The sequence below is a fragment of the Bison bison genome, unplaced genomic scaffold (genome assembly GCF_000754665.1).
Source record: "Bison bison bison isolate TAMUID 2011002044 unplaced genomic scaffold, Bison_UMD1.0 scf7180017864367, whole genome shotgun sequence".
NCBI classification, from domain to species: domain Eukaryota; kingdom Metazoa; phylum Chordata; class Mammalia; order Artiodactyla; family Bovidae; genus Bison; species Bison bison.
Genome location: NW_011494939.1, coordinates 2,592,645 through 2,619,730, shown reverse-complemented (window position 1 = coordinate 2,619,730; position 27,086 = coordinate 2,592,645). Strand labels below are relative to the sequence as shown.

Sequence of the window (27,086 nt, the reverse complement as noted above, 5' to 3'; positions counted from 1 at the left end):
AGAGTAAAGAGTTTTGTCTGGCAATGGACTTGACGTGAGGCAGACAGAAAGATACAATAAAGAAAGAGGGCTGTAAGGAATTTCTTCTATTAAAAACTTACTCTGCTTATTGATATTTTCTTTAGAGATTGCCATAAAATATCTTAATTTCTTTCATATTTTTTGTAAGTTGTTTTTCTTACATATTTTTAATTTTTTGCTTTGCTGTCATTCAGTTGTTTTTCTTACATATTTTTAATTTTTTGCTTTGCTGTCATTCAGTCCAAAGCAAATTCATGCTCAGAATGAAACTCAACATGATCCAACAATATTTTGATTACATTGTAAAAGATAAGGCTTAAGATACAAACAAAACTTAAGTCAAATCTGCTGCTGCTAAGTCACTTCAGTCGTGTCTGACTCTGTGTGATCCCACAGACGGCAGCCACCAGGCTCCCCCGTCCCTGGGATTCTCCAGGCAAGAACACTGGAGTGGGTTGCCATTTCCTTCTCCAATGCATGGAAGTGAAAAGTGAAAGGGAAGTCGCTCAGTCATGTCCACCTCTTAGCGACCCCATGGACGGCAGCCCACCAGGCTCCTCCTTCCATGGGATTTTCCAGGCAAAGTACTGGAGTGGGGTGCCATTACCTTTATTTACTAAGTCAGTCATTTTTTTAAACCATGACCAATTATTGGCAGCTTCCCTGGTGGCTCAGATAGTAAAGAATCTGCCTGCAATGCAGGAGACCCAGGTTTGATCCCTGGATCAGGAAGATCCCCTGGAGAAGAGCATGGCAACCCCCTCCAGTATTCTTGCCTGGAGAAGTCCATGGATAGAGGAATATGGAGGGCTACAATCCATGGGGTCACAAAGAGTTGGACATGACTGAGTGACTGAGCACCTGTAAGAAAACAATTATTCAGCATTATATGCCTAGTCTAAATGATGTTTCTTACTTTAGCTTGTGATCAAGATATTGCCTCTAGTTGACTGACTTGTGTCCTTTTATCTGGTTAATTGACAACTGTGATCACCAGTTTATCCAGATTAACAACAAAATAAATAACTGCAGTTAGTTGCTTTATTAATTTCCTTAAGTGGTTGTACATATTAAAATGGATACCTATAACTATCTAAGGTAAACAATCAATGTCAGCTTCTGCTATTATAATTTTATTGTTCCTTGCACCCTGGCAAACCAAGTAGCAAAATAATATTATTATTAAGTAAACGATCTGAAAAACCAGGAAAGTAAAATTGAGATATATCAGGAGAAGAGCTAGTATTAAGATCATGCTTCTCAGCCTAGACTGCAAAGTGCCACAGGAGCTATCTTATCCACTGATGTTTTCCCAGAGATTTGCATGTAAAAAGTGCTGAGTGATTCAGTTCAGTTCAGTCACTAAGTTGTATCCTACTCTTTACAAACCCATGGACTGCAGCATGCCAGGCTTCCCTGTCCATCACCAGCTCCTGGAGTTTACTCACACTCATGTCCATTGAGTCGGTGATGCTATCCAACCATCTCATCCTCTGTTGCCTCCTTCTCCTCCCCCTTCAATCTTTCCTAGCATCAGGGTCTTTTCCAATGAGTCAGTTCTTTGCATCAGGTGGCCAAAGTATTGGAGTTTCAGCTTCAGCATCAGTCCTTCCAATGAATATTCAGGACTGATTTCCTTTAGGATGGACTGGTTGGATCCTCCCAGTCCAAGGGACTCTCAAGAGTCTTCTCCAACACCACAGTTCAAAAGCATCAATTCTTCAGTGCTCAGCTTTCTTTATAGTCCAACTCTTACATCCATACATGACTACTGGAAAAACCATGGCTTTAACTAGATGGACCTTTGTTGGTAACGAAATGTCTCTGCTTTTTAAAATGCTGTCTAGGTTGGTCATAGCTTTTCTTCCAAGGAGCAAGCGTCTTTTAATTTCATGGCTGCAGAGACCATCTATACTGATTTTGGAGCCCAAGAAAATAAAGTCTCTCACTGTTTCCATTGTTTCCCCATCTATTTGCCATGAAATGATGGGACTGGATGCCATGATTTTAGTTTTCTGAATGTTGAGTTTTAAGCCAACTTTTTCACTCTTCTTTTTCACTTTCATCAAGAGGCTCTTTAGTTTTTCTTTGCTTTCTGCCATAAGTGTGGTGTCATCTGTGTATCTGAGGTTATTGATATTTCTCCCAGCTACAATGTTTAATAAATGAAAACAATATTCTATGTCTAATTACCAGTTCCACTTATGGTGCTCATGGCCATATTAATGGTTCAGGATCTGAGTAGAGGTAGAAGACCTACCTATCAGAAAATTAAGGGCTTGGAAGACTTGTTGGGAAATAAGCTATGTTCTTGCTGGGAGATCATTTAAATAATTTATGCATTCATTTAATAAATACCGTTTGAGTACTCTCTGTGTTCAGATACCGTAATAGATGTTGCAGGGGATAAAGTACACAAGATATGATTTATACTCTCAAGAATCTTTAGTTCAATAGAGAAGATACTTGTATACCAACAATTTCTATACAAGGCTAGGCATGGTAAGTGGTATACATAACACAAATGAAATTGTACAGAACTTTAGAGAGAGCAGAGACCACTCTAGACCACAGATTGGCTAACTATGGTCCATGAACCAGATTTACCCTGAGGCCTATTTTTAAATGAACAGTGAGCTAAGGATAGTTTTCACATTTCAATAAAACAGGAAAGAATACAGAAGCTGTATATGACAAAGCCTAGAATTCTACCGTTACTTTACATAAAAAGTTTGTGGATGCCTATTGCAGACAAATGAACAAAGAAAACTTCACGGAAGGCACATTTAGTCTGGGCTTTCAACTGACAGACACAGCTGGGATGGGGGAAGGGCACTCGGAATGGAGGGAATTACTTTTACTCAAGTCCAAGGGGCAGTGGACTGCAGGACATATCTGGAGAATAATGGTGACAAGTCCATTTGGCAGGACTGTGAGTTTTATAAATGAAGAAGTGGAGGAGTCTGGAAGGGTTGTTTGTGATGAGTGGACTTTGGTACCTGACTATTCATTTACTGAGGACATCACAGTAGCCAGAAGAATTTTATGCAGTTTTTGCAATGGCCTCTTTTCAAGAATTTTAATGATGGAAATGATTATTTTTCATAGTAGAGCACTACCATAATGTAACTTCTATGACAGTTAACCAGAGTGGAATCTCATTTTTCACTCCAGCTACCAAAGAACTCATGACAGCAATGCATATTCTCTGAACTATAGCCAAGGTCACACTGAAACTCCCAACTAGTTGCTTAAAGACACCTTGCTTTATTATTTCTCATCTCCTCCACCAGCTAGCTCCCTGAAAGTGTAATTTAAAATGGGATTTCAGAAAGACCCAGTGTAGCTTTGTTTCACATGACACTATGCTATTAATGCATGACACTATATTATTAATAATATTCACCAACAAGTCTCAGACCCACTATTTCACCCTCATTTAGTGGCAATCTCCAGCAATCAAATAATTGCACTTGTCTGTCTGGCCCAAGCACAAGACGCGCTTACACAGACTGTTCTGTTGGTCAGTTCCATTTGCTGACAGCTCAGCAGGAAGGGTTCGCTTTATTCAACACATAAAGCTGCTGCATACAAGTGGAAATCTGGATAGGGAAGGGAGTAAAGAACTGAGAAAGGCAATGGAAAAAGATGTGCAACAATGGAATGAAATAGAGGGTTGGCTGGGAAATCTCCATTATCTAGTTTTTACCCCAATTTCCAACTTTCCCCTGAAATCCTGAGTGCCTCAATTTTCTTCCCTACAGCCTGAGAAGATAGCAGAGTCTTTATCCAGAAATACATGCCATTACTCCAGTCAAACATATTGCAATTCTTCAGTCCTCCCCTCCACTTACATTCTCTGGACTTTATTAATTAGGACAATGGTTCATGTAATTAGAAAGGAAAGTAGGAAGTCAGACTAAAACAGAAGCAGTGAGGAAAAAATAAAGCAAGATAAAGAAAAAGGAAAGAAAATCACAGGAGAAATAGTTATAAATTATTTTATAACAGGCACAAGGGAGGGTGGGATCACCTGACTTGGATGCAGATGAATCCAACAGGAGGAAAGGGTGGCTGGACTTCAGCCTTCTGATTTTCCAGCACCCCCTCCACTTCCCACTGCCCTAGGCCCTCACATTCCTACCCAGACCTGTCCTCCATCTCACTTACTCTAAACTATCTCCTTTCTTCCATCCATTCTGTACCAGCATTAGAACATTCCTTTTACTAGTTACAACAGCAAAAGAGACTCTTAAAACACTTCATGAAGGAGTCTGTTGATCACAGCTCAGTATGATAATTATACTAAGAATATTGACTTCCAAACAGGGGAAAACAGGAGGAATTCCCAGTGGTATATTGTCAGATCATGGTAGGATCACTGGAGATAAACAGGAAGAGGATAAAAAGGGATAGAATGAAGGAGAAGGGAAAGGAACTAAATATTTACTGAGTGCTATTTAGTTTTACATACAGCAATGTATGAGCAGCTGTCTACAAGAGAAAGTGAAAGTGAGGCTCTCAGTCGCGTCCTACTCTTTGTGACCCTATGGACTATACCATCCATGGAATTCTCCAGGCCAGAAGGAGTGGGTAGCCTTTCCCTTCTCCAGGGGATCTGCTCAACCCAGGGTTCGAATCCAGGTCTCCCACATTGCAGGCGGATTCTTTACCAGCTGAGCCACGAGGGAAGCCCATCTACAAGAGAATCATGGGTTAAATGGCTGCTAGTCAGGAACTTGGACTCCATTGACCCAGATGTGAGTAAACTCCTAAAGGGTGGTAAGGAAATACAGGAAAAGGCAATTCTATGACCCTCTTATGACCCCAACATTATATACATCTGGAAAGCGGACAATAAGGGTATGCAATTACTGGACACTATCAGGGCTTTGGAAAAGTTAGTCTACCATTTTGAAGCTCAGTTTCTTCATTTATAAAACAAAGCTGTTGTGGGGAAAATGATCTCTATATTTTCTTCTCATTCTTAAATTAGATGATTCAATGAATTTGGTCCAATTTTTTCCCTCTGTAAGATCATTTCTATAGCAGGTAAACATGCTTTTATTTCTTCCATCTGAAAAAAAAAAACAAAAGCAGAGAAGCATGCTTCTCTCTCTGAGTACTGTCATATTTCTCTAATTCCCTTTTCAGCAAAAATCCTTGGAAGAGATGTCTTATGATCCATATCTCCATATTTCATGCAATGGAGAAGGAAATGGCAACCCACTCCAGTGTTCCTGCCTGGAGAATCCCAGAGATGAGGGAGCCTGGTGGGCTGCCGTCTATGGGCTCGCACAGAGTAGGACACGACTGAAGTGACTTAGCAGCAGCAGCAGCATTTTATACAGTTCCTCCAATGAATAATGTCTTCACTAGGCTTCCAGGACACCACACTCACCTGTTTCTGGTTAACCATTTTCAGTCTAATTTTCTGGCTTTTCCTCATCTCCCAAAATTTCAAATATGAAAGATATCAAAACAGCGCTTATCCCTCTTCTTTTCTCTCCACTCATCCAATGGATGATTTCATTTGTTTCATGGTCTTAAAGATCATCTATGGACTGATGACTCTCAGATCTCTCTCCTGACACAGGACTTGCATATCCAAATGCCTACCTAAAACTTTTTGGATATCTAGTTGATATTTCAAACTTAACACAACAAAATCTCCCACCCCCTACTTGCTCTTCCTGAAGTGTCTCCAGTCCCATTAAGTGGCAACTTCAGCCTTCCAACAACCCAAGCCTACTGCTTGGGAATCATTCTTGAATCCTTTATTTCTCTCACATACTACATCTCATTCATCAGAAAATCCTATCAGTTCTTCCTTCAAAATATCAGCAGGAGTCCAGCCACTTTCTTCCACTTCCACTGCTACTATCATTTCCTGCTTGACTGTAGCAATCTCTTATAACAGTCACCATTCATGCTGGAAAGAGATGGCATCCCCCAATGGAGTAACTAAAAAAATTTTAATTAGGGACTGTTAACCAGGATACAGACAGGATTAAGGGAAATTAGCAAATAATGATCAAGTGCTTAGTGTCCAGCATGGCTTTGGGGGCCAATGGAATCATTATTACCCTTAGCCATACCTGAAAGAAGAAGGAGTGGGAGTAATTACCTAAAGACACACCCAACAGGAACTGTACTCTTCAGTGGACAAACTCAGCCAGCCTTTGGCAACCACCAGAAAGGAAGAGGGAGAAATGAAGACCATGAACTCACTCTCCTCCTGCTTTCTGATCTGCTGATCAGACATAACTAAACCCCAAGCTAGAAGACAAGGGAGTCCATTGATGTAGTTCATTAACTTCAGCCTCCTAGCCTCCTATGCTTCTCTGGGAAACAGAGCAGAACAGAAAACAATAGAGAGAGGTCTTGGGGGGTGGGGAACAAATGTATTTGGCAAAATATCCTCATCTGCAAAACAGAAATAAATATTACTGTTATGAAGTGAAATAATCAACACGAAGCATTTAGCACAATGTCTGGCACATGGTTTTTGGGAAAGAAGAAATTTTATATGCCTGGCATTAATTTCCAAAGGTGGATTTTCATGGAGGGATGTTTCCCAAACTTCAGATTATGACCAATTAGTGGACTGCAAACTTAATGGGTTTTCTGGACTTTTTTTTTTTTGAATAGGAAAGACAAGCATACATCTCAGGAAGCAAATGCAAGTACTATCTCAAAAACATCAATTTCCATTAAGTTCAATTTAAATTCACATTAAATTCAATGTGTGTGAGTGCACATGCACATTCAAGTATGTATTTGTTTCCTAGAGTCACAAGCTAAAATATATTTCTTACTATTAATAAGAGTTATGGTCAAAAAGCGTTTGAAAGTCACAATTCAAGACTACTTCTAGATACTCCCTCTAATCTCTCACTTATTCCTCCCCCAAAAGTGACTTACTTGGTCAACAAATTTGAGAGGAGAAATTGAGTAGATGTGCTTGAGACTTTTCTCACTATCTGGTCATTCCAAGCCCCCTCTACTGTCTTCTCTTATTCTCTATGGTAGCCTAAATAATAAACCCCAAAGATACTAAGTCCTAAAACCTGGAACCTGTGAATATTACCTTATATGACAAACTCTTTGCAGCTATGATTAACTTAAGGATCTTAAAATGGGGATATTATCCTGAATTTATACAGGTGGGGCCTACATGCAATTATATGTATACTTTAAAGGGGAGGCTGTGAAGATTCAGAGAGGAGAAAGGCAACATAAAGACAGAATAGAAAGGGATTTCAAGATACAGACCTTTCTTGAAGTTATGCAGTCACAAGTCAAGGTATACTAGCAGATACCACAGGCTAGAAGAAACAAACAGTGATTACTCATTTATTTATCAGTCAGTAGACTTTTAAAAAAATTGCTTTTAAGGGTTCTTCCCATGCCCTTAGTGTGCTTGCACTCATGAGTGAAGTGTCATGAGAATTGGGAAGAACTTTGCACTCTGACTTCCCTCTGACCTTCTTTAGTAATAATAATAGCTACACACTGAGCAATAAGTATGTATAAAATACACAATATACATCTCTATCCTTACAGAAATTTGGCAAGATAGCCATCATACTCTTGTTTTACAAATGAGAAAAATGAAGAATCAGGAATAACTAGCCCAAATGCACATAAATAGTAAGTGACAAAGACAGATTGTGCCTCTAGTTTGATTTGCATCCAAAAACAGCTATCTGCACTTCAAGTGTCTCCCTATGTTGTCCACCCCTGGTTTCCTAAGTCTAGGCTTGTGTTCCTCAAGCAAGCTACATATCATAGCTTGTATATACCAAAACCATATGTTAACAGGAAGTTTTAAACATAGGAACTTTAAACTTTTTTCAGGCCAATTTGATCCCAAGGTCTTATGTCTTACTTATCTTTTGTATTTGTTGGGTTAAGAACTAGATTTTAAAAAGGCAAAAAAGGAAGATGTACACTTAACACTAGGATCTCAGTTTTGGATAGTTTGTTAACAATAAATTTCATTACAGTTTAGGGTTGCCTTGGGGATCCAAATACAGAATCTTTTTACAGAGGAGGAAAACAAAGCCAACAAATTCACATATTTGTCTAATAACCAAAGAGCTCATCAAAGCAGAATTTTATTGCAATGTAAACAGACTTCTGATACTTTCTAAGTTCTAAGTGAGAATTAATTCCAAATTTATTTTCATTATACAAACAACACACTGCAAAATTTTCATTATTGTCTCCATTGTTTTTCTCTTCTCCTTTTATGTATAGATATATGATACCCTGTAAGGCAAAACCAAACATTACTTTTTATTTTGAAAAAGGGAGTAATCTTAAATAGCATTTTTCAGTTGAGGTGATCCTGAGATCCCATGATCAGAATATTAACTGTCCTTAAGTGGTAATTCCATTCCACAAAACCAAACCCCAAACATTCACACAAGTTCCCGTCAAGTCACGTATTTAAATAAAATTATTAAAAAAAAAAAAAAGAATGTCACAGAACAACCCCCAAAACAATATGGCTTGCTCCTTTGATTTTCTAGAACATCTTTTTGCTATACTGTATCGCCACATTTATTTGGCTTTATGGTGGAATCGTAATGGCAGGAATACGGATATTCATTACTTTTGACAGTTACAAAATAAATGCCAAGTGGAGGTGCTAAGATGTAAAGAAAGAAAAACGTTCAGAGTGAAGCTACACAGTATTTGCTCATGCTCTTCTATACCAAAACCCTTCCCTTAGGAATTCCCAAATACTCTAGGCCCAGGGGCAAAGAACAAAACGGGGCCAGACTTGAAGGACAAAACGCCGAGAAGCCCCACCTTTGAACCTAATAAGGAGGTGACCCGCCCACCCACCAACCAATCCAAAGTCGCGTTCTCCACCGCCCACTGCATGAGCGACCTTTTCCTTCCCGTCCGCTGGCCCACTTTTACGACAGTTTTCCGACCTAGTTTACGGCCGCCACTGCCGTATTTCCTGGGGCGCCCTTGCCTAGGTGGTTTGTAAGTGCTGGTAGTGGCTGAATCACTTTGTGATTAAGGCATAAACTTGGTAGGCTGGGATGAACCGCGCTCCTGGTGGAAGCAGGGGAACCGAGCAGGTGCCATGGTGAGTTCGGCCTTCCGGCCTCTTGGGCGATCTCAGGCCCAGTTCTCAACCTCTGCTCAAGGTCTGGGAGGAGAGGAGCCGTTGTCTCCCTAATGCGACTCTGAGCTGGGGGTGTAGCGCCTGGGGGAGTCACCCTCTCTAGGACACAAAGCTGTTGGCTCACCGCTCTCGGGCCTTTGTGCCTGCCGTCCCTAGGGCTCGGAGATAAATGGAAACGCATTTGATTATACCTGCTGTTCCCCTCCATCTCCTCGCAGTCGTTTATCTACATTGCACTGTCTTCCCCCTTTTCTCTTGCTGACTGACATACTTCTCGATTCCTATACATATTTGGCCGAAGGCGCTATGAAAAGCTAATCTCTTTGTTAAGCTCACGTTTAACGTTGAATCAGAATTTACGGGAACCCTCTGTAAAGTTCTTTCTCTGGCAGAAACTTTATTTCCATTCCTCTTGATTGAATTTAAATGTGACTTAACTTTCCCTGTGGTGAAGTAGAAGTTTTCAAGGGGCAGGAAATCATCCATTGTTGTAAAAGTAAATAAGCAAATCGACTTGCTTTTTTTTCCTCCCGTAGTGAAAGCCGCATACCTTTACAATGCATTGGATGTAAAATTTGCAGGATCCTTGGGCAGAGTATTTTCATCCTCACAGTTGTTTGTCCCGTTGAAATAAAACTTGTAGTGAGTTGAAATCGGAGAATGGGCATGATAGGATAAGGGTGAGAATGAGAGAAATAAATACTTATTCTGCTTCCCTTTACCAGGCCAGTACAGTGGTAGCAGTTGGACTGACCATTGCTGCTGCAGGATTTGCAGGTTTGTTTATGGTTTGGGGATAGAACTGAAGTAGGAGACGTTGAGGACTTTTTAATTATTTTTTTGCTTTTGTTTTTAGGTCGTTATGCTTTGCAAGCCATGAAGCATATGGAGCCTCAAGTAAAACAAGTTTTTCAAAGTCTACCAAAAACTGTAAGACTTATTTAGCACTTTTGCTAATTCTTTGCTGTGTATGAAGCCTAGAGCCAGACATCCATGGCATTCTAAGTGATTGCTTTAGACCCCCTCTCTTGCTTCCTACAGGAGAGGTTTAGAAGTTCTGAGCTTTGTAATGGGGCTAAAGAATCAAATGTTATATATGATGAATTTGGGGAAGAGATGTTAACAGTTCTAGTATCATGAAAGGTAATGTCACTTTATTGTTCATATATGATTACCTTCAGCATCATCTGCTCTGATCACAAACACAGAAGGATCTAGGAATCTGAAGTGACCCATGGTTACTGTGTGGACGTAGCACTCCGTAACAGCTTACTTGGATAACACAGCAGTTAATTGGGCTCTGGGGTATGACTGAATGTGATAATACCCTCTGTGGTCAAAATTCAGAGTGAATATGATTTTGACAGTCTGTAGAGAATTGCCTTTTATTGTTGTGATTGAGTTACATAATGGGTAGGCTTTACCAATATAATTTCTGGTGCATCGAGGTCAATGGACCCAGTAGCCTGATTTTCTTAGTACTATCTTAAAGTCTTGTTTTAGTAGCTGCCTTGAACCTCAAAATATCCTTGAAGAACTTGCTCAAAAGATCTCCAGATCCTATAAAGCACTTATTCTAAAACATTTAGTCAGTCTGAGATCAGGTTTTTATTTGAACATGGCTAACTTGGAATACCTATATGCAGGTCAGGAAGCAACAGTTAGAACTGTAAATGGAACAACAGACTGGTTCCAAATAGGAAAAGGAGTACCTCAAGGCTGTATATTGTCACCCTGCTTATTTAACTTCTATGCAGAGTACATCATGAGAAACGCTGGGCTGGAAGAAGCACAAGCTGGAATCAAGATTGCCAGGAGAAATATCAATAACCTCAGATATGCAGATGACACCACCCTTATGGCAGAAAGTGAAGAGGAACTCAAAAGCCTCTTGATGAAAGTGAAAGTGGAGAGTGAAAAAGTTGGCTTAAAGCTCAACATTCACAAAACTAAGATCATGGCATCTGGTCTTGTCACTTCATAGCAAATAGATGGGGAAACAGTGGAGACAGTGTCAGACTTTATTTTTCTGGGCTCCAAAATCACTGCAGATGGTGATTGCAGCCATGAAATTAAAAGAGGCTTACTCCTTGGAAGGAAAGTTATGACCAACCTAGACAGCATTTAAAAAGCCAGAGACATTACTTTGCCAACAAAGGTTTGTCTAGTCAAGGCTATGGTTTTTCCCGTGGTCATGTATGGATGTGAGAGTTGGACTGTGAAGGAAGCTGAGCACCAAAGAATTGATGCTTTTGAACTGTGGTGTTGGAGAAGACTCTTTTGAGAGTCCCTTGAACTGCAAGGAGATCCAACCAGTCCATCCTAAAGATCAGTCCTGGGTGTTCATTGGAAGGGCTGAAACTCCAATACTTCGGCCACCCCATGTGAAGAGTTGACTCATTTGAAAAGACCCTGATGCTGGGAGGGATTGGGGGCAGGAGAAGGGGATGACAGAGGATGAGATGGCTGGATGGCATCACCGACTCGATGGACATGAGTTTGGGTGAACTCCGGGACTTGGTGATGGACAGGGAGGCCTGGCGTGCTGCAATTAATTTAATTCATGGGGTCGCAGAGTCGGACACGACTGAGCAACTGAACTGAACTGAGCTTGGAATAATCTTCCCTTCACTCCCAGAAGAACTGGGTTTGCGGCACTGTTATTTTGTCTTCTTTGACCTTTTAGGTTGTCTGGCGAGGTGGGAGGTTGGAAATGGATGTTCATTAAAATACCTGTTGCTGCTTATAAGCTAAAATACCATAGAAATTACTCTTAAAAGTTTTCTGCTGGTTCTGTGAACATTTACAGACATTTTTAAGCAACTTTCAGTTTGATAATCTTTTCCTACAAATGCATTTCCTCTTTCAGGCCTTCAGTGGTGGCTATTACAGAGGTGGGTTTGAACCCAAAATGACAAAACGGGAAGCAGCATTAATACTAGGTGTAAGGTAAAATAATTTATTACATTTTTAATATTTTTCTTTCAAATTTAGAGCTGTAAGCAAATGTAAGAAAGATCTCTCTTTTATTAGGAGTTATTATTTTTGGCCACACTGTGTGGTATGTGGGATCTTAAGTTTCTTAACTAGGGATCAAACCCATGCCCCCTGCAGTGGAAGCACGGTCTTAAACACTGGACTGCCAGGGACTTCCATCTATTATATACATTTTTTAAACCTTAACATTCCCTACAAAAGTCCAAAGAGAAGGCCCACTGACACAGAAGTACTTTTTAACTCACTGGAGGTAGGTTTTTCAACAGATCATCAGTACTCAATGTTGTTCTCTATAACTGAGTGACAAATTTTGTGGTGAAAATTCTTTCATTTCCAGATACTTAAACATGCTTTCCAATAACAGGATTGTTGTCATAAATAAGTTTCAAGTTCAACTCAATTTTTGAGAATATCTTATTTTTCTAAGCTCTGTTTAGTTCTGTGATTCAGAATAGTCATCTTCCTTGTGATAAAGAGGAGGCTCCTAAGTAGCTTTTCATACTGTTTTATTGACTTAATCCAGTTGCACAGTTTTCAACTTACCTTTATAGTTTAATGTGACCCAGAACTAGTCTAAAGTAAACAATACCTTTTACTTTTTTAAATTAGCCCTACTGCCAATAAAGCCAAAATAAGAGATGCTCATCGACGAATTATGCTTTTAAATCACCCAGACAAGGGTAAGTATCATTAGAGTTGTTAAAACATTTTGTTTGGGTGACTAATTGTTATTAATAATTTTATAGCTAAATCTTGGTTGTTGTAAGGAAAATGCTTCCATTTGTTTGTGAGCAGTCTCCCAAGCTGGGTCTACTTGCTGTTTTGGTATCTTAAAAGAATAAATACTGAGTAGAAAATTTACTTATAGACTAATAAGCAGATTTAGTAACTACTGTCATTTGGAAGTAGTGATAAGCATTAACCATGTTTTCAGACCAGCAGTTGTGATGTGTCTTAAACACTGCTAATTACCTTTTGGGGTGGGGCGTGAGGGGTGTCTACATTCTTTGGGAAAATGTTGAATTTCAGTTAATGAAACTAACAACCCCTCCCCCCCTGCCCCCATCCATTTAGACTTCTTAAACTAGTGGTTACCTAGAGAACTATAGGATATATTTATTAGTTTCTGATACACTTCTAAGCAGCCTAGGCTCTGTTGAAAGATCAAATGGAATACCAAAATATAGACCACAAAATCCATTACTCAGTGTTTAAGTCCTTTTACTTTCATGTGAGAGGTTTCTCATTAAGTTTTGGCTTCAATTGGGGTGGTAAATATTTGTATTTGACTTCATAACATCTTCTACAAAACTTAGCTGGTATTAACTGTATACTTGCCTGGAAAATCCCCATGGACAGAGGGGCCTGGAGGGCTACAATCCATGGGATCACGGAGTCAGACACGACTCAGTGACTAAGGGCACACCAGAGAGCTTCTGATTGCTTAGGGTCTAGGATGGAACCCATATATTTTGCCTCTTAACTAAGCTTACTGATTGCTTGATGGTTTGGGGCCACACTTTTTTGAGACTTACTCAAATCACAGCTCCAGTTTAGTGGGAAAGCAGCTGTAGGTGATACCATGAAGGGATTGTTGATAACTGGAAAAAGAACTAGAGTGAGGTCTTCCAACAAAGCTCAGAAGTCTCTGACAATTTCATGATTTTATAACAACACAATAAATCAGTGTTCATTTATGAAAAAGGTAACTTACAAACTATTTCAAAGTCACATGAGAATTTTTAAAAATCTCATTTAAGCTTTTTCAAAAGGTGCCATTGTATGTGTGTATAAATCTCCCTCATCATTTCCCACTGATCAAATATATTAACTGTGTTTTTAGTCATCTGGTTCCAATGCCATAGCTTTTTTTTAAAAAAATCAAAACTTCATTTCTGCTCATTTCATCTTAGAGTTCTTGAAACAAGGTAATAGCTTTTCACCAGGCAGAAATTGAAAAATCCAGTATTATAACTATTCCTTTTTTCTTTCTTCCTATAGGAGGATCTCCTTATATAGCAGCCAAAATCAATGAAGCTAAAGATTTGCTAGAAGGTCAAGCTAAAAAATGAAGTAAATGTATGATGACTTAAGTTCTTATTCTCTTATGCGTTCCAGCTTTTTATAATAAAATGCCTCAAACCTACAAATTTTAGAAGTTATTTTAGCACAAGCTAAGTCAAAGCGTTGGTATAAATCTGTTTATACTTGAGGCTTTTAAATCAGATTATAGATTACTTGTAGATTATGGCTAAATACATACCATTTAAGTGTTGTTCACTACTCATTTGACAAATAATTTGGTACCTATTTCAAGACAAAGTGAACAGTCTCTGCCCTAAAGGAATCCCCAATCTAATGGAAGACTGATAATTAAAATGTGATAAATACGATGGTATTAGCACAGGTTATTGGAGAAGGAAATAGCAACCCACTCCAGTGTTCTTGCCTGGAGAATGCCAGGGACGGGGGAGCCTGGTGGGCTGCCGTCTATGGGGTCGCACAGCGTCGGACACGACTGAAGCGACTTAGCAGCAGCAGCAGCACAGGTTGTTTTAGTAGGGACTCGTCTCACTGGGAGGGAAGGCTGTTCAAGGTACAGAGGACTCCCTACTCACTTAGAGCCCTGAATTTTAAAGTGAGTTTAGCCACAACTTTAACCTAAGAAACTGATACAAGGTATGTTATTTACCTCTTTGTCAGTGATAAATCTGAATTGTTTCAGATTTCATACATTAAAAACCGTAACAGCATGATAAAAGATTTGAGAGTATATGTTTTGTTTTTAATGAAGTATGTGCATTTTATTTAGGTAGCCCCTTAAAGAGACTATTTATAAATTGGTTATTTACATCATCAAGTTAAACATTTGTTAAAACACAGTAGGCAGAGCACTACTTTGTAGATACCAGGTGACTCATTTTTCACAGCCTACTGGGAAATCACAGGTGATTTTGGAGGTATGAACTTGAAAATAAGAAATCTGCTAATAATGAGATTACTAGCCTTTTATTTCAATCTTCCGGACTAATCAAAAATTGTTTATGAACAAGAGTTTAGTATCAACTAAAAAGCAAATTTTTCAGATACAGAAAATACGCCCAAAGGCAATCACGCATTAAGTTTAAAAAGGAAAAATTCATATGGTAGGTATACTTGAGTGTTTAATGCAAAAAATAGCATACCTGTTTTAAGAGAGGTATTAAGACAATGGAATCCACTTTAAAATCTACTAAGCACAACAGAGCATATTTTTCTTTGACAATGATCAGTTTTTCTTTTTCTCTAGGCTTAACTTTTAAGCATCTATTCATTTAAAGCTGTTAGACTTACCATTTTTCTTGGGTAAAAAAGTCATGAATTTGAGGGCTCTAGGTCATGATAATTTTTACAAAATACTGTGTATCGTTACTATTTATTGACTATGATGTGCTAGCACTGTGCTAAGCATTTCCCCTCTATCTCCACAGTAGTTACTATTAACGTACATTTTACAAGTTCAGCGAGGTTAAGAAACTTGCCCAAAGCAACATGCTGGGTCAAGAAAGCTGATCTTTTGCAAACCCAAAGATCTACGCTGTTAACCTCTACACTGTACCTTTCACAAATATGATAACCGAGGGATGTTTTCCTTGGTGGTCTGGTACTTGTCATTACACTTAAACCCTGGGGCCTTTTATCGGTTGCTCCTTTCAGATGTAGACACTTAAAAGGGAGAAGATTATGGTTGAATATAGGACTAGGGAATAGGAGATACAGGTTTCAAGTCAAAACTTCTGCTATCAATACAGGCAACTTTGAGCAAGGAATCTATATGCCTAGAGCTCTGCTTCCTTATGTGTTGGCGGCTGGGGGGGATGACAAATTGTGACAATTTCTCCACATTTTGTGGAAGGGAAAATGAGAAACTATGCTGAGTTGCACAGCTACTCAAACTATAAGCCCAGAATATGTTCTCCAGCTTACTATGTTTACTTATAATTTAGTTCTCTATGTATTAGTCCTTAAAAGATGCCTATTTACAGCCATAATATTTAGAACTAGCATACCAGAGGTTGTTTTCCTACTGAGCCCCTTCCCTTTTGCCTTCACTGGGCCTCTGGGTTGTATTAAGATGAGTCCTAACTGCTTCATAAGCTTTATAAACCTGCCTTGCTGGTGATGAAAGTAGGCTATAATGGGTGGTCCTGAAGTTAAATCTATTCCAACCCATAAGAGTTTTAAACAAATTCTCTTGCTTTCAAGTATTTTACAAATGATGGGAACCCCTATGGAAGCATTTAATACAAGTCATGCAGACCAAAACCATTCAAGAAATAATTGATAACCTGTGGGAAAATAGATGGAACACAAGTCCGTATCTATATACTGTGATGTTTGGTTTTATATTTTTCTCTGCAGTTCTTAATTTCTTCTGCTCTAAATTACAACAAGAAGGGTAAAAGGCAACTAGATGTAAAATGAGAAGTGGAAGAAACTACCATCTTAACACAAGGGTAAAAACCTAAACATGTTGGACTATTACACATTATAAAGCTTTATAATATTCAGCACACTAGAAATTTTATGTCCTACTTTAAAGACCTTGTATCAGAAGTCATTTAAATTAATCCAGACAGAATGCCTTCATTTAAGAGATAAGTTTAAACATTTTAGGCTAAAATACTGAGTTTAACTGTTTCAATGAGAATTTATAAGGCATCTTTCTATTGGTAACAACCTGTTAACAGTTTTTTTGCACTTCAGAAGTGTGTCTTGCAGTCATATTTTACTCAGCATAAATGATTCCCCCCAAACATGTTAATTCCAAAGAAAATTAAGCAACTGGCTCCAAAACTTCAAAGGGCATAACATGATAGAAAAAAAAATCTATACATCTGAGGTTAAAATTAAAATGCTAGAATATATTTTTAGTCAAAGGATCCTGGACTGAGAGAACCTTCAGTACCGGGAAACTTAACCTTAAGCTCTGCTATTTGTTGTTGGCACTGTTGTTCAGTGCTGTGTATCTGCTGAGTCAGCTGTTGCCTTAGCAACAGGATATAGGAAGAGCTTCTCTCCACCTAATATTCCCGGCCCGATGACAAGGTCACATAGTCCAGTATTAAGATATAATCTTGAACAAGTTAACACTTGCTGTGGCCTTAGTGGTGTTTTAGTTAATGGAATTTCAAGTGAAGTGTTTACGTGATTTTCTTTACAGCCTGCAAACAGCAAGGTGAAAAATGAAGCTCAAAGATGTTGCCATACGAGCTCCAGGCAACAGTGAAGCATAAATTAGTTCATCTAGAAAAACTATGGAATAATTTTTATAACGAGAATTGTCTCTAACCTAGAAAATGAGTAGCTACATTTGACAATCCAAGTAAAATAAGGTACGAAATACCAAAACATCCAGCAAATACCCCTGTAATTTCACTCTCCACCCCCCACAAAATACCACTCATTAAAACACAAACTTGAGAAACTGCTAACTAGTATACTTAATAGTGGAGCTTTGACATTAAGAATATTAGTAAAAAATAATTTTGCCCTTTATTTTTAGATTGCATACAACATAGCTGGAAATGCCTGGGATAGATACATATATAAAAACAAACACATTTTAATTCAGCATACTCTTTTAGAGTACATAGGACTATAGTTAAGTGTCACACAGTATCTGACATATGACTAGAACCAAGTTATATTAGAAAGGCCCTTATAGGATCTAGTTGGATAAAACAGAATATAGAAAAGGGTAGTACAACTAAGATAGTCACTCCCAATTCTGAACTTCAGTACCTGAAACATTAATATAGAAGATACAGATGAATCTGAATCTAAAGTGATCCACTGATAAACCATTTTTTATAAAACTGTATCTCCCTTATAGAGTATGCACCTCCCTCATCCAGTAATTAGGGGTTTTCTGGATGATTAGACTCAGAAAAGATTCACTGCTTGGATGTCCAGAGTAAATGATTATATCTTAAAATGTATTATTATTAGGCTGAACCATAAGAAACTGTTGCTTTTGTGGGTCAGAAGTCAGCTCTTGGCAATTTCCTATGTTTCAGCATAACCGACATTTTCAACTAGCAGCTGAATACAGTTTCAAATTACCACCACTTGCAAAAAGTTTTACTATAGCAGACTGCAGTTATTGCTTTATTCCAACAGTCCTCTGAAATTAAACCCAAATGTTATCATAGGTTAATCATGGGTTATAATGACTATTACACATTCAAGCATCCTTAATAAGAAACTAAAACTTAAAAATAAGGGGTCAGAAAATTCAGTATATCAGATATCCTTATAAAGGGTACAAGGGATCCAAACTGTAAATAGCAAAGATAGGAAGACTGAATGAAACTTTACAATGAACACTCTACTTGCTACCTTCTGGAATATTGCTTAAACGCATAGATCCAGTTCAAATCAAAGTTCCTGGAAACTTAGAAAACATAAGTAATTTTCCTTTGCTCATTTCCAGTAACAATCATTTGACGTAGGACTTACTGCATTATATAACTAGTTTTCCATCCACCTGTCTTTAGTTAATTAATGTCACTGTAGGCACAGCCTATAAGAATACTGACTAGTTGGTTTCAACCTCAAAAGTCAATCTGTTTATAGCAATATTAAATTAACATACCAACTTTGCAGACCATTCTCAGGTTAAACACCAAACTTATAGCAAACAGCAGCTACAAAAATACTTCCAAGGTGATGGGTCCTAGCCACAAAAAAATGGCTGACCAGAAAAAAAGAGTAAAACACCAGCTTAGTGTTTTCCTGTTTAGTTTTTTTGCTTACCTGTATTTATCTATACTTGCTTTTTAAAGAGTATTTACTTAAGCAATCTCCCTCAGCCTTGTCCTAAGCAGTGTCTCAGTGGTTTGAACTCACTATAATATTCTTTCTCTCATCTTCACATCAAAATACAGTAACTACTTAAGAGTTTTATGTATCCCTACTATAATTTTACCAACGATGACTGACCTGTCAACAGAAACTCCAATACCATTTTGCAAAACAGTTTTAGGCCTAAGGCATCCCAAGTTTCATGAAATGATCATTTTTACCCCCCATGTAATCTCTCCTTTTGATTTTGTGTTTTAGTTCAAATATCATATACAATTTTGTATATATATGCTAGAACAGTATTTAACCTGCAGAGAACCTTTAGAATTGGTGGGGGGATGGGAGGGGGTCATGGCAGCTGGCAAGTTCTCCCATAGCAACATTTCAGGTAACTAATAGCCAAAAAAGATGCACCTCTCTCAAAGTTTGGAAGGCTACCTCTATAAAGAATAGTTACCTTTGGGGACTGGGCTTTTCACTTCTAAATCTGAGCATATGCTATTTAAAAAAAAAAAAAGCCTATCATGATGCTGTAGTATGTATTCTTAAAGGATACTGGGATTAGTCATTTGTAAAAAATGAAATCTTAATATTTATATCCTAGAATATGGTTGTCAGTTCTAAAAAAACTCCTTGGGCTAATCCCACTTTTAAGATGATTTTGTGTTTCCAGAACAAGGAGGATTTTCATGACTATTCTACTACCTGGAAGAAAATGAAAAATCATTTTCTTTTTGCCATATTTACCAATTTGGAGATTACTGAAAATTCCCATACCTTATAGTTAATTTATAATTCTTTTCTCTTCTATTAAAGAGAAGAATAATAAAGCCAAAAATGTTACTTGTTTTTCAAGTCCAAAGACTGCACTGTTCACACTACACCTTACTTTAAAATTTTCCATTATTAGGGTTTTAGGAAAAAGCATTTGATATTTTCACAGCTTAACCTCACCAGTAATAAATTTGAGGGCTAAGGTTTATATACACTGACCTAGCAAATATTTTTAGCTACACCCTGAATTATCCTTCAGTTGTAAAATCACTGAAGTTTTTTTTTATGCACATAACAAATTAACGTAAGTTATGCACATAAAAATACGTCTCAGATCCCAAGTGAACAAAAGGGCTCCCTCTTCTTGCTCAGTAGTCTTTATATAATATTGTGGAGCAAAACCCTCCCACAAATCCACAATTATTATCAGCTTGCAAACTTTTACTTTGTGTAAAAGTTTGTATAGTCCTAACATTAAGCCATCTGGACAAAATATTTACAAAAAATCGAATCATTAATATGAGAACCTTTAAAATTATTTCCTTGAAAGCCAAAAGTCAGTGACATTCCTTAAAAACTGTTCATTATACTTTATAAAAATAACAAAGAATCAAAGGCAAAAGTAAAACTCTGGATTTTACCCCAATGCCTTCCAAAAGTTGCCTATGACTAGAATTTTGTTACAAAGACTTTCCTAATATCAAATCTCTGAGACCAATTCCCTAAACCATTCTATTCTAACATACTAAATTTTTAAGTACTAAGACTTCAGAGGACTCATTACAAAATGACCAACTAATATTTTAATACTACTTATGAACAAGTATAAATGCATCTTAAAAAGCAATCAGAATACTACTCTAGGCCTTTAGGTAGGTCCAACTACTTTTCAACAGTTGGTTTAAAAAGTAGAAAGTTAAAAATCAGCAAATGGAAGATCAAAAGTTTATTTACTACCTGCATACAAAAACATATTGCACATCAAACAATCAAAACCAAAAAGAAAAAAAAAAAGAGAAAAAAAAAAAGAAAAAAGGGAGAAAAAAGAAAAGATACTCTACTGAAGACTAACATGTAGTTTATACAGAATAAACCTTCTGGAAATTGATCTTTTCAGTAGTTCAGGTTATGTCTGAATGGACATGACTAATTCAGCTTAGTGTTTTAACTAAAGCTATGTTTGATTTTTTAAATACTGTACACTTTAATAAATAAACCAAACAAAGCCTCAATGTAGAACAGTCACTGCCAATAACACCCAGTGTCCCTGCAGATGAGTGTTTAACAAATGTATTCCAGTGGTCTGCAGATTTTCCTCTACAATACAGCATTTTAAAAACACATTAAAACAGACCAGTTTCCAGACTAAAACTAATGAAGAAATTACAATTCAGTGCAAAATATCTTAGACTGCATTTCATTCTAGTTTTCCTCAGGTGAAGAAGTGGTTGCATATTATTAAAAATGTAACAAAAGCAGCTAATGCTTTCATAAAGAATATTAGGTTAGGGATCCCACCCCACCCACCTCCCCCCCAATCTCTGCCATATTTTGAAAACAAAATAACATTTCCTATAGCCAGCAACTTTTTTTAATGTTACATATACTATTCTCAAGGCACATCTGATGATATATAACACAGTAGGTGTCAAAGTATGTTTAACATATGATTTCTTCAGGATCCCTCCCCTTTCTGAATTCCAAATGGAGGAACTGAAAGTGCGATGGAAAGACTGGCGATCCATATTCTATCTTTGGCAAGCTTGTACAAGCACTATTGTAAAATGTAATGTAAAAGAACTGTAAACTAGGAACTTCTTCAGTTTATGAAACACCATTCAGGACTGCTGCGTCTTGAGTATTTTCTTCTTTTAAGGTATTAATCTTTTCTTCTCCTGGAGTACGCTGTAGCTTAGAAATTTCATCGCCAGAAGCACTAGTTGGGCCATTTATTGCCTTTTCTGAAGGACCATGCTCTTCAATCACATCTTTTGCCTGCCAAAGGGAGACAACTTTTTCAACTTCTTTATAAATAAAATCTATAACTGAGGAGGAAAATAACTACATAAACATCAATTAGCTAATAAATAATTTTAGTTTCACATACCACAATGATCTGAATTAAAACATTCTTAAAATTAAAAAAGAAAAAAAAAAACCAAACCCCAATGTATTCCACCTCTCTGGGTCTTTCAACTCTTTATCTCTAGTAGCTAGCAGTACATAAGCCACAGGAAGAATCTGTACCTGTTTATTGAAAACTTGCACCTAATTTCATTTTAACCACTGGAAAACTCACCATATAAAAAGACATAAACAGTTAATACCCTAAGTAAGGCAAACAACCACCTATTTACTCACCTTTTTTGGAAACTCAAATTTACGTATCAAATCCCTTAAAATATTTCAAAGAATTAAAACAAAGGTCTTTATCCACCACTTGAAGAGGGTCTATTCAGCCTGTTGCTCCCCAAATTAAGGTTAACATTCTCTATGCCCAATATCTTTTACAAATGCTATTTCTAGTTCTAACTGAAAAATATTCAGGCTCAAGCATGCATATCTTCAGTTACCTGGGGCCAAAAACAAAATCAAGAGTAGTCTTTAACTAAAATATTACTGGTCTAGTTGGGGAAACAATTGATCATACAAGTTAAGAAGTAAAAAATAAAACTAAACCATAACAAAAATAAAACCAAAAAAGCCAAAACCTACAGGTTAAATTCTCCTTACCATTTCTTTCTTGTTTTTAGCCAAAGTTTCCCTTGGGAGGTTTCTTTGTCTGCTCTGAGACTCAGCTCTAGAAATATAATCTGCAACTGTGACTGTTGAAGATGAGAAAAAAATTACAGGTGTTGAAAAAATATTTCTAAAGTTTATTTATGGATAAAGAGTAATTTTACTTTTAAAATAGACTAATGGTGGGTTACCCAATTTCAAAATTTTCTTAAGATGGGTACCACCTCCAACCAAAAATGAAATTTGAAAAATATGCCTGTGGTTTGGTGCTGACTATAGAATATTTCAAGCTGGATATAGAGGACGCCTAGATTAAAGTCCTCTTTCACAAGAATCCAGCCATTTGCTTCTGGTTAGTCTATAGTTGTGGGATAAGTTTGATATAAAATTCCACAACTAAGAATAGGAAATGCCACATTCTAAGCCCAGATAGTGTTTGCACTTATCAGTGGGGGGAGGAGGGGGAGAGAAAGGGTAAATTGGGTGCAGATCATGGTGTAGCATGCGTCAATATGAAATTTTCATCAAACATGTAATATTTAATAGTTCTTTTTTTTTTTAAAGCATAGTAAGATTTCCAAGTGTGTTTTATGGTTCCTTTTTAGTATTTCACACTAGAAACTGTTCTGAGTAATATAAAAAAATTCAAGCAAACTAAAGATTTGTCCACCATCTTAAAATGTGGACAATGATCATGGTGGAAAATGTCCACCACTAATTCAGTAACTATCCCCTTTTCACATTTTGCCAATCTTTTAAGGGACTGGCCTATTTGCAATGGTGGTAGGGATTGGGGAAAAGAAGGGAAAGGACTAACCAAAACTAACACCCTACCAGCAACCCAATGGCAACAAACTACCTCTGGTCTGCTGGGACTGGCCTCATTTTAAACCTCAGAACTTTCTCTTCAAGGACTTGCAACTTAGAATTCACTGATCTGAAGAAATATCAAAATAATCAGTCTCTTCCTTTCAAAGAATTTGTTTTCTCTCAGAAACTGATGAAGAAAAATCCCTGATTATGTAAAATATGGTATAAATTACGGGAGCAAGTAAATTATGTAAGAATTAAAACTTTGATAAACTTAATATAAGTCACTACATACACTGGAGAACTAATCCATCAAGTTCAAATTATATAAATCATTTTAATATAAGACTGGACTGTATTTACATTTCTCTTAGTTATGCATTAAAATGCTAACACCTTTATAAGATTCACGAGTTTCTAGAATTATTATATGCATCTTTTTAAATCTCAAGGAAACAACTTAATTCAGAACTAATAAACATCTTTAGAAACACCACTAAAAGATGTTTCATGTCTTAGACTGTTTCCCTCTATAAGAAACTCAATATGCTCATTTTGGAGTTTTATAAATCATTATTTAAATTCACTGTAAATGAATCTATGAATAAATTTAACAGTTTCTGAAATTGGGGAGAGGGATCAAACCCACTTCTTTATTATGTCTACATATATGGAAGCACAAGCATCCTAGAAAGTATTGTAGTTTGGAGAGCACCATAATGAATTCATACTGTTTCCATGGTTCAGGCTTCAGTGACACCAGGAAGAACTCAGCTACCTGGAAACCTTGATGCACAGGCGCACACACTGCTAAATCTGAACTTATGGTAATTCTTAGAACGTTCACCCACTATGCAGACACAGAACTTTGATACAGTTTATCAATTAATAGGCACTTAGCTGGAAAGGTAAAAACCAGTGCCCATCCTCCACCAAACAGAGGTAAATTAAAAATAACCTTAGTTGATTCAGAGAAAAACCTGTTTATAGCCAGATAATAGTCTGTTTATATGCCTCATAATGCAAGCCACTTAAAAGTTCAAAACAGATAAGCACTTATATAGGAAAAAAAATTGAAGCAATTTGTGTGGCATAATTTGGTCTCCAAAATTTCCTCTAAGGGATCCAAAATTAATCAGTTGTATACCAGTACACTGTTGCACTTTGCTAAGTATAGTAAATACTCACTGCTTAATACTAAAGACAACAAGAAATTTTAAGTAAATAAGAACAAATTAAATAACTATTTATTTCCAAGAATGCTGACATTAACTTTTAGATACCCTAGAACTGCTGCCAGAGCCAAAGGAGAAAATGACGTGTTTGTTCCACCTATCCTATTTTCTGGGTGTGTGGGTATGTGTGTGTGTTGGGGCAGGCTGAGAAAGGCAATGAGTTCTAAAGAGAAAATCAGTACTTCCAAAGAACAGAGTAAAAACAGGAATAAATGCAGTAGAGAACACAAATCACTGTCAAATTATTTAAAACTCCAATTACTCAAGTTCTGATTAATACCATGCAGAAATCTCTTCCTCTTCTTTATCAAAGCCTTTTATGTTATTCTCTTTATATCCTTTGACTTAGTAATGAACCACCATCTACCTAGTTACTAAATTATGTTTTAATTTATCCTATCTCAAGCCCATACTAGTAACTTAAATTTCTTTATTTATAAAGTATGGCCAGAAACTGGTATTCACTGCTATGCCAGCTTCAAAAACACAAACTAAATACAATCTCTTCATCCCAAAGATATTTCTAACACTAAAGAGAGAGAAAAGAAGATAAAAATAAGAAACATTTCCTCAAAACCTATTGTGACAGTATTTAATTTCTTTTAAATTTACAACTATCGCTAAAACATGAACTTTTTTTTTCCCCTAAGAATGGGAACTAATCCCCTTAATCACTTTTCTCACATGTCTCAATAACCACTAAATTTAAAATACTAAATAAAGATACTAGAATTTATATTCTTTATTTGGGGGAAAACACAAGAATTTGCTTTGGAAAGAATGCAAAATTGATTAGTTTAACAAAAGGGATTTATTTCTGGTGCACACAATTTCTCCACTGTGAATATACATGTGATTCTCTGTACACAAGAAATGGAATTATGTTCAAGATAGTATAGACACAGCAAACACGTTTAAGTTACTAAAAACTGTATCTACTTAAATTAACATTCTAAAACTAAGTAAGTACTATTAATTTGAATAGTTAGTAGGTGTAAGGGAAAAGGCATCACACTACAATAAACAAAAACATAACATGCATTCCTCTTAATAGGAAAAAGACACTTTCAAGTATTTTTCTCATTTATACTTTTTAAACTGTGGGTACTAGAACCCCCACAAAAATGAGGTGCTGAATCCAGATACAGTAGCAGGCACCATGCAAAAGCTGTCCAGTTTTGCCAATCATCCAAAATCACAAGCTACAACATAGTCCCTGGGATGGCAGGTCCCAACTCAAATGTGCAAAATCTGCCAAGTGGACAAAATAATGGTCTTTTCAACAGTATTTTCATGTAAAAAAATTGAGACACAACATTAGTTCAATTAGACAGGTTACATTACGGTGTGAAGGAAGAATGCATTTTCTTAATAGTAGTCTTATTAGTTGAGAAAACAATTTATGCAATGCACATCTTGAATGTATATACACACATGTGTACATGTAAGTATAATGTATTTAGAAAGCAGACACATGACATTTTTTTTTCATGCTTATGACCTGGTGGTGTCAACAGGTCCACTCAAGTTACCTGGCTGTCTATCTTCTGCCTGACCCCTGAAACGACGCCTGCGGCTACGATTGCGTCGCTGGGGTTTTTTTTCACTATCATCTGTAATTGCAAAGTTCACCATGAAACTATTCTGACAAAAACAATGCAAAAAACAAAGCAAAAAAAAAAATTTCTTGCCTTCAAAGATTTAAGGGGAAAGAACTTTTTAATTAAACAGGAAAGATAAAACAATACATGCTATTCACAGGAAAAACACTTTTGTAGTTTTAAACATTCCTACTAGATCAACAGATGGAATTATCATCCAGAAATTAAGAGGGTTTTTGACTCTTGATAAACAAACTCTAAGACTTAATTTATCATTCAGGAATAAAATTTTCCTCTCCAACAGAGTTTAGTTTTTACCAAAGTTAATGACATTTTAGCACTTTGGAAATCAATGCCTACAAAGTATACACACTTTCATTAGTGTCATTTATAATACTTAAAGAGGCAAGACGAAAGCCCAATTCTGGCTTAGAAGATTGAGAGTATTAAGTGCCCTGCAGTTTGAATATCTGTATTGTTTTAATGGCATCAAAGGGCACTTTAATAAACCCTCCCAGTTTCAAACAGTTTGGCTATACAAATCTGAAAACTAGACATTTAAGACAGACACAAAGCCATCTACCTACTTGAACACTAGGAAAAATTCAATTTGTGAATTGCATATTTTTTTAAAGGCATCATATATTAACAATAGTATACAGTAATATAAATCTTTTCCCTAAATGCTTACATACCTAGCCCATTTTCATTAACTGAAGCTGTATCGGATTCAGTCATCCCATCCATCAGAACAGCATCTTCATCAGTCCTTCGTCTACGAGACCGCCTACGACGGTTAGTACTGTGATGAGATTCGCTGGCATCAGTGTCTGCAGTCTGATCTGATTCTGTATTATCAAGTAAGCTGTATGGATTGCTGTCTGGATCTTTGAGCACTAAATGCATGTCAGAGGC

At 37.0% G+C, this 27,086-nt stretch overlaps 2 protein-coding genes across 7 annotated transcripts in view; one reads left to right on the top strand and one right to left on the bottom strand.

The window, feature by feature from the left end:
- The first annotated feature begins 8,953 nt into the window (after positions 1-8,953).
- DNAJC19 (DnaJ (Hsp40) homolog, subfamily C, member 19) lies at positions 8,954-14,316 on the top strand. The gene is made up of 6 exons (XM_010855634.1): positions 8,954-9,130; positions 9,895-9,946; positions 10,026-10,099; positions 12,039-12,118; positions 12,776-12,846; positions 14,168-14,316. The coding sequence occupies exons 1-6, from the start codon at positions 9,128-9,130 to the stop codon at positions 14,236-14,238; spliced, it is 351 nt and encodes a 116-aa protein (XP_010853936.1). The 5' UTR covers positions 8,954-9,127; the 3' UTR covers positions 14,239-14,316.
- A 627-nt stretch (positions 14,317-14,943) lies between these two features.
- Positions 14,944-27,086, bottom strand: part of FXR1 (fragile X mental retardation, autosomal homolog 1) — a 79,260-nt gene continuing 67,117 nt past the window's right edge. For 2 of the 6 annotated variants that reach the window (XM_010855628.1, XM_010855630.1), the window contains 4 exons: positions 26,867-27,067; positions 26,103-26,183; positions 22,520-22,611; positions 14,944-21,781 (listed from right to left, as the gene is read on the bottom strand). In XM_010855628.1, coding sequence (XP_010853930.1) covers positions 21,611-21,781; positions 22,520-22,611; positions 26,103-26,183; positions 26,867-27,067 — 545 coding nt within the window. In that variant the 3' untranslated portion in view covers positions 14,944-21,610. The remainder of the gene's footprint in view (positions 21,782-22,519; positions 22,612-26,102; positions 26,184-26,866; positions 27,068-27,086) is intronic. The other 4 variants (XM_010855629.1, XM_010855631.1, XM_010855632.1 and 1 more) reach the window with 2 other exon arrangements.